At 50.1% G+C, this 7906-nt stretch overlaps 1 protein-coding gene and 1 long non-coding RNA gene across 2 annotated transcripts; one reads left to right on the top strand and one right to left on the bottom strand.

Moving 5' to 3' along the window:
• Positions 1–1289: 1289 nt before the first annotated feature.
• Positions 1290–3138, bottom strand: LOC309885820. The gene is made up of 3 exons (XR_014318853.1): positions 3012–3138; positions 2370–2539; positions 1290–1425 (listed from the first exon to the last, which is right to left on the bottom strand). It is a non-coding gene; the product is annotated as an uncharacterized lncRNA (long non-coding RNA).
• A 260-nt stretch (positions 3139–3398) lies between these two features.
• Positions 3399–7409, top strand: TMIGD1 (transmembrane and immunoglobulin domain containing 1). The gene is made up of 7 exons (XM_082776052.1): positions 3399–3518; positions 3790–3890; positions 4771–5049; positions 5536–5817; positions 6567–6670; positions 6937–6965; positions 7280–7409. Exons 2-7 carry the CDS (start codon positions 3812–3814, stop codon positions 7281–7283), a joined length of 777 nt encoding a protein of 258 aa, XP_082632178.1. The 5' UTR covers positions 3399–3518; positions 3790–3811; the 3' UTR covers positions 7284–7409.
• The last annotated feature ends 497 nt before the right edge of the window (positions 7410–7906 follow it).

Genomic DNA, 7906 nt, shown 5'->3' with positions numbered 1-7906 from the left:
TTTTGGCAGGTCTTCACACGATCAAATCAGCACTCGGATTTCCAGCAGAGCACTTCCGAGCAATCCCACTGGTGATGATGGTTCCTAGGTAGGCAAAAATATCTTGGGTCTGGGCTGTAGAGTAGCCATAGAAGAACAGCGATGAAAGAGAAGCAGATCTGAGAATAATACCAAGGAATTTCCTGCACTGGCCATCAGAGAGCATCTAAATCAGGCAAGAAACAGGCACCCAACTTAGCAGCATCCCCAGTCATTTTCTTTTCCCAGAGGAAGAAAAAACCCTTGAAGTCCTGCCCCGCAGTGGCAGAGGCATGTTTTCTGTCCAGAAAAACAACAAAGTCACAGGGACCTAACAGACAATCTCTGCTACAAGCCTGCTGAGGCAGGAGACTGCCTTGCAAATTGCTTTAATCAGGTTGAAAATGGAGTTTCATGATGCAAATTAAGGATCAATATTATTAATTTGCCTGAGTGCTACTAGGTGTGAAAGCTGAAGGCTGTTAAACAGGACTCCCTAGATGGGAAGCTGCAAGGACCAACACCGAGGTGGAATTCAGCACAGAAAACTCACCTTTATCTCCTGCAGGGACCTATATTGCTAATGTCATGCTAAGTTCTTTTCACATTTGCTTTTATTTGGGACTGTATTTCTCAGGTTAGGATAGCAACGGCCACACTCGGGTGCTATCTTTAGTTTTCTAAATGAAGACCGGCGACGAGGCGTGCCAGCAGCGCCAAATGTGACCCAGAGCAGTTCGGGAAGAGGGCTGAGAACAGCAGCAGGCACTCTGGTGCAGCAGCATGCCACGACGTCCCTGCACACTCCTCAGAGTTCCTGCAGTCTCTGAATGTTTTCATCACAGCACAGGAAATGTTGGCGAGTGCCTCGATGCTCTTCCCTAAAGGTCAGACTTGTCCTCCTGGACACATTTCTGCTCCTCGTGCTCACTTCAAGGAGGGAGAGCTCAGAAGATCCTGAAACAACAGCTTCAAGGAATTGTTTGAACAATTTAAACCTTGATGCCTGCCTAAAAAAAACTACCTAAACTTCTGAAAGATGAGCACAGCGAGGCCAGGATACAGCTCCGTACTGCACCGCTGCCAGCACAGGCTCCTCAGGGGGCTTCCCACGCTAGGATGAAACCCAAACCCACCCAGGAGGTCCCACACCCCTGCTCCGAGCTGCTACCCACAGCTTGGGCCAGTGCCACGGGCTGCCAGAGGCACCCTGTGTCCCGCAGGGGGCACCCGCACCCCGTGCCTCCACGCCCAAACCCGCACCCATTACTCACCAGCACCACATCACAGCCCAGATGCCACTCGCCTGCTGAGTGCCTTCTTTTGCATCATTTTTTACAACGTGCACTGGTCCAGCACTCCTTTTGCTATTCTTTCTCCTTCCCACGGCTATTCAGAGCGTGCGACCTTTCATTTCAGGGCGATCAGGAAACAGAATTATTAACCAACTTGTGAAAAAGTTCTGTCCCAACAGTGGACGATATCTGGGGCATGGGCTGCGAGCCTGCAAATCCATGTCTCATCCTTCCTGATCTTTACATTGGGAAAATCGGTTTTGGGGGAGGCCCAGGGGTGCTGAGGATACTTGTGGCATCCCCTGGCAGCCCGGCCCCGTCAGCTGACAGCTGGCCAGCGGAGGCTGTGTTAGAGTCATGCCTGAACAATGGGGTTGCAAAATATGTAGCACCGCATATTAAAAAGGGATTAGGAGAGGAGAACCACCATGAGTAGGAAGACGGGAGCAGGCTTGGAGCAGAGGTGTTTTCTGGAGCAGGATTACAGTGGGCTTGCAGGCACCATTCGCCTCACAACACAGCCCAGCCCGTGGATTCGCTCCCCAGCTCCCGCACGTTGGTGCAGATCCTGCTGTGCCCCAGACTCCAGGAGCAATCTTCCACCCTCACTGCTGAATATCAATTGTGCTGCCTGCCAGCGAACGTTCAGGGGATTACTCGTTGTGCTCTCTACCCCTGGAGGCACTGAGGATAATCAAGTGGAAACCAAACCAAAGAGGAGGTTGGAGCTGGAAGTTAAGACAGCCAGTGGAAAATGAACTTTGGCCCAATCTCTATCACGTTCTCAATCTTTTCTTCTCGGGTTTCCAAGGCTTGGATTACACCCAGAAATAGACTGCTGTGTGTTAATTTACTCCCTTCGGGGCTGCTCAGAGTCATATTTAACAACAGGCTTAATTGGGGTTTATTATTGTCAGCCCACTGTTGCCATAAGGACGGCGAGGAGGAGCGGGTGGGTGGATGGTTGTGGCTCAAGCCTAGCTCTGCCTAACCCAGCCTTGACACAATCCAAACACCTCAAAGGAGGGCACTGGATCTGCTGCCGTGGAGACTCACCGGGGTTCTGCCTGTCTGAAGGGTTCCTCCTGGTCTGAGTCACCAGGGGCTGCTTTGCGTCCCGGAACATGACGTTTCTGTCCCTCCTAGGTGTCCCGGGAAGGTGGATAACGCAACCCACTCAGCTCGAGACCTCGGCGGTAATTAGACTCCCACAGGATGATTGTGCCCTTTATAAAAGGGAATATGCAAAAAGTCATTGCGAAAGTAATTCTTATCAGTTTTAGAGCATTCCCTTTCGGTGCCTCTGGCCAAGTTAACACCTTGCTTTTCTAGTCTCCCTTCCTTTGGCAGTTCCCAAATCCCATTGCAAAACAGGGCACTGCCATCGCTTTCATTTCAAAACTGTAAACCCAAGGAACCCCAGTTCACCTCGCTGCCTGTCACACAGACTTGGGGCAAATCCAGGGCAGAATTTTCCCCAGGTGCCATTTGATGCTGTGCCCTGCATCAATGACAGACCCACCATGGAACCTCTAATTCCTTTGCTCTTCTTTCTAGACTGAAAAACACACCCCAAACTCTGTGCTTTCATCCTTCACATCCTCATTTACTCTAAACATTTCCTTTTTATCATGTGGCACCACTGCAGCGTGGCGACCCTCGCTCTTCCCAGGGGCTGAGCTAGCCGAGGGTACTCACCTTTTAGCAGGGCAGTGGCTCTGCTCCCTCCTCTGCCAACACACGGTTCAAAGTCTGAATCGGTGCATTTTCTCCCTTTTCCATCAAAGAAGGACACAGCAACGGACCTTCAGGCAGGAGGGGGAGTATCGGAGTCTCCTCCTGTTCAAGAATAATCTAGGATAAACTTCCTACGGCTTGAAACGGTGTCACAAACAGCCAGAAAGCTGAAAGTGAAAAGGTGTTATTTTTGGCAGAAGGTCTTTATAGCTGATGCAGGAACTTTCTCATTAGTTACTCATTGCCTCAGCAAGTCTCATAAAACAGACAGCAGAGCCCAGCAAATACTTTTCTTCAGTGTTCTGGGAGCTCAGAAATCCAGGAATTAAATGAGGCCTTGAACCCATTTTATGGACTCACTTCTTAGTGAACTACCATAAAATATTAAAATCCAGACCTTATAAATGCAGGGAGGAGAGCGCTGCACATTTCTTTTCAGAAGCAGCCTCTCCTGGGACACTTCCCAAGGTAAGTCCTCTGCCACATCCCAGAGACAGCCGCCCCTGGCAGACAGGTAGTGAGAGGCAACGGAGTCATGCAACGGAGGTGAAAGACACAAAATCTCCTTGATTATGCTTGGACTTGGAAAAAGTTGTGCAACAACTTGGCTTAGTTTATCCCCAGTGACCCCGGCCTGGTGTCAGTGAGGGCTCTCCCCAGGGTGTCTGATGGCAGCAGGCAGCCCCTCTGCGAGCCCCAGCAGTGGCAGCAGCGCTGTGGCCTTCCCTCTCTTCAACAGGCACCGGCTGGGCTCCTCGGAGATGGCACAGAAAAGCAGCCTTGCAGTCCCTTATGCAGTGCCTGTCCTCGTGGTTTGCTTTTTGGCATGCGTAGCCACAGGTAAGCAATGGAAAAAAATCCATCATCACTTTGTCCGAACCACCTCGTGCTGACAGGAGAAACCGGGGCTGGGTGCTGCCCGGGGTGATGTGCCACAGCAGCATCCCAAGTTTTCGTATGCTCTGGAGCTCTTTCCCTGAGGATTGCCTAAAAGCTGGCCTCTGATTTTAGAGGAGCTGAGCAGGGAATGGGGAAGCATCAGCATTTTCAAATGTTAGTGCAGCAGCTGCACGGGAATGACGAGGCCGCTGTGCCTTTATATTCTGCAATGTACTTTTAGCTCGTTAATCCATGACTGGTTAGTCTAGTGAGTTTTAACTTGATAGAAAAATTTATTTCCCATACTGTTTTCCCATTTAATGCATCCTGAGGTTTGTACGTTAGATTAACTGCAACTCACAAACTGCCTGGGCATGGCAGAGGAGCTGATTCACTACTCTACACTCTCAAGCACGTTCAGCTCAAGCCAAAAAGCAGAATACCAAACTGTGTCACGAAAACTGAGGGGAGAGGTATGCTGCATCAGTGATTTGTAGCAGAAGGTTGGGCAATACTGGCAGGATGCTCTTTTGCTGTGTGTTACATCGTTGCTGACATAATGTGGTTTTCAGACATTGTCTTATTATAGGTCAGGCTTTGGCATTCACGCAGTCAGTTGCAAATGCCTCACTTTGATTTTAAGTAACCATGAAGTGAGCTTTGTGATGAAGATGCTTCCTGTCTCAGAAACTAAAGTCACACTTGAAAGCTAAGTGTCATGTTGAAGCCTGAAGCTCTTCTGTCAGTGTCTCCTTCAAAGTCAAGGCCTGGGGAAACCGCAGGGCTTCTGTGGGAAGGGTACAGCTTAGGACACCCAACTGCCCTCATTCTCCTTCTGCAGGCGTGGAACTGTCTGTAAACAACCATGCTGCTGACTTCACCCTGTCCACATCATCTGGGACTCCCATCTCCCTCTCCTGCCTGGTACAGAACAGCAGCAAGGCCGAGGAGCTGCTCTGGTACCGAGGAGATGGCCAAGTGGATCTGAAAGATGGGAACAAAGTGAACATCAGCAACATCTGCATCTCCCCGGCCACTGAGACCGACAATGGTGTCACCTTCACGTGCAAGCTGATGCGGGACAAATCCATCAAGGTCTCGGTGATCCTGGATGTCCAGTGTGAGTCGTTGTTGTGGATATCTGTGTGGAACGGCCTGGTGAGACAGAATCATGGGCTGAGCACCTTGGGGTCTGGGTGTGAGTTGAAGGCAGGGTGTTTTGCACCCTTGTACGCTGTGTTCACCCGGAAAAAATGCGTTTAGGAGGAGACGGCTCACGTGGTAAGACACTCCCTTTCCACACTGTTGCTTATGGCCTGATCTGATGCCTCTTTTGCAGGGAGTGGGTGGGCCCTTAAGAAGATTTTCTGGCCATGTCCCTGCCTCCACCTAGATTCTTTCTCAAGGATACAAGTCAGGGCAGGGGAGTCACGGGAGCGACTGTCATGCCTGCCCTGCTGATCCCTGGGGATCACGAAGGGCTGCAGGGCAGCGTGCCAACCCCATTTAAACAAGGCACACAAGTGATGTGAAAAGCGAAGTTATTTCCTGTTTAATGGCGAGCAGCGTTGTTAATGACCTATTTATCTGCATTTACTCTGAACAGTTCCTCCCAACGTGACTGAAGAAGACGAGACCGTCAAAGCCGAAGAAGACAAAGACGTCACTCTGACCTGCAATGCCAAATCCAACCCGCAAGGCCAAACAACCTGGTACAAGAACGACACCATCCTGACCCTACAGCAAGATCGCTACCAGGTGTACCAGACTAGCGAGGTCTTCCAGCTCTCTATCACGAAATTAGTGAAGTCTGACAACGGGACCTACACCTGTGAGGTGAAATCCTCTTTGGGAACTGGGAGAAAGAATTTCCACCTGATAGTTGAAGGTAACAAGGCTGCTGCTAAACAATAAGGTTCACATCTAACTCTCCGTTCTGTTTTACAATGATAGCAATCCACTTACATTAATATGGTGGAGAAGTGTAAAGAAATGTAAGTGGAAAGTGGCAAACTCCCCGTGTTTATGAGGATCTCACCTGCGCCCAGGTGCATAGCACCAGTAAAGGCCTTTCCTGCTTCACTTGTTATTCAAAGGCACTTGGCAAGCATGGCCTGAAGCAGACTCGTCCCACTTTCTCACTTCCCATGATGACAGGGCACATCCAAGTGTGTTTTAAAGCACCTCAGGTCTCACTTGAAGCTTTGTATTCCAACCACAGTATTCTGTCATGCTAAAAAAGCTGCTTAAGGCAAGAGAGATTAGCTGTCCTCCAGAAATGACTGTACCTCTGTGGACTACAGGCAGGCGGAGGCCGAGCCGTGCTGGATGCCTGTGTCTCTGACAGGTGATGCTTGGTCAGGTGGCCCACCAGATTAGGGGCATCCACTGCCCACCACACTGCCCATGGTGTCCTGAAAAAGAGATAAAAGCAACGTTAGCTGTCAGTGATACAGCTGGACATCCATATTGCCACACGTAACAGTACCCCGGGGATCCTCTGCAGGGACTGACATTTTAATTCCTCCTTTGGTTCGCCAAAATAGAAATGTGCCTTCCTGTGGTTCTGTGAAATGACTTGTTTTATGTAACTGTACCAATCTAGCAGATACACAACCTCCTCTCCCCTCTTTACAGATAAAAAACCTGTTTTCCCCATGGAGGCTGTTATTGCTGCTGTGGTGGTGGTTACGCTCACCGTGCTTTTTGGGATTGTGGCTCGAAAAGATAAAATTTTTAAGGTACGGATAGATCTAGTTTCAGAGGGAAAAAAGTAGATTGTTTTGCTGCGATGCCCTTTTGTTTTCTGCCTTTTCTATACTGCTTTGTTGGGTTGCTTTCAGTGTTAGAGAACCATTATGTACTACCTCCTGCGTTAGATTTATCAGTAGACAAATCAAATATTAGGTATTATAGGGGGAAAGAATTACACACATGTGAGACATTAGTAAAAATACCCCTTGGCCAGAACATATGAAAGATAACAGGACTCTGTCTTTATTTTCAGTGCTTCAAGAAATCAAGTGAAACAGCTCTGTAAGTATTTGACTGCTTATTCATGCAGCTTCCCAGAACAAGCTTCTGAATTAAATCCTGTCTTTAAGCCTCGGCAGAAGCTGGGGAACAAAAGACCTCAACACACTAATGCCAGCCAGGCTGCGAGCGCAGAGGCACGGCCCCAGGTGGCTCCTGGCCTGGCCATTCCAGCACCCTGCAACACCTGTGGGGAGGCAGTGGGAGAAAACGGGATGCCCCAATACAGCCCAAGTGAATTCCACTCAGATGTTTTTGTATTTTTTTTTCCATAGTAGGTGATTTTTCTTTTTTTTTTTTTTTTCATTTCGCTGCAGGTAAGGATCAGCAAGTTCCCGTGCACACCCACAGCTTGTAGTGGAGGAACACAAACCCCTGCAAGAGATGATTAAACCCTGCAATGAGGCTCGAGTTCCTGTGGTCTTTTTGAAATACAAATACTTCTTCACGGCTCCCGATTCTGGTTTATTGTTTAAAGCACAGCCGGGGGGGGTAGGTAGGCTGCCTGGGCAGCTGCCAAACCTTCACTGTGCGCACACCCAGGCACGGGGCTCGGCGGCCGCTCGCTGAGGGACCCCCAGGGCTGGATCGGGGTGTGCCACGGGACTGAGGGGCTGGCAGCCACCTTCTCGGCTCCGTCCTACAGCACAGCTCCTCGGGGCCACCCAGGCCACCTGGCCGCCCCGTCCTGCTGGCATCCGACTGCCCTGTGGTGTTTTGTGGTGCCGACAACCCCATCACCACAAGGCTGTGGCACCCAAACTCCCCCCCCCGGGGCCATTATGGGGCACGAAGGCGTCACGGGGACCCTCTGTGTGCCTCACTATATAAATAAATAGTAAATAATAAAGTAGGGGTGTGTGTGGGGGGGTGTGGGTGTGTGTGTGGGGTCCTCTCCCCCCCTCAGAACATTCTGGAAGGCTGCAGGGAGGAGGGAGGTCGGG

This window comes from Aythya marila (genome assembly GCF_965140915.1).
Source record: "Aythya marila genome assembly, chromosome: 20".
In the NCBI taxonomy this organism is placed as follows: domain Eukaryota; kingdom Metazoa; phylum Chordata; class Aves; order Anseriformes; family Anatidae; genus Aythya; species Aythya marila.
Note: the sequence above shows the minus strand (reverse complement) of the source record. Positions and strands in the feature narration are given on the sequence as shown.

Coding starts and splice junctions, on each gene's coding strand:
- TMIGD1 (XM_082776052.1), top strand. CDS start 3,812: ATGGCACAGAAAAGCAGCCTTGCAGTCCCTTATGCAGTGCCTGTCCTC. Junction 5,050..5,535: donor GGTGATCCTGGATGTCCAGT/GTGAGTCGTTGT, acceptor TACTCTGAACAG/TTCCTCCCAACGTGACTGAA. Junction 6,671..6,936: donor GAAAAGATAAAATTTTTAAG/GTACGGATAGAT, acceptor CTTTATTTTCAG/TGCTTCAAGAAATCAAGTGA.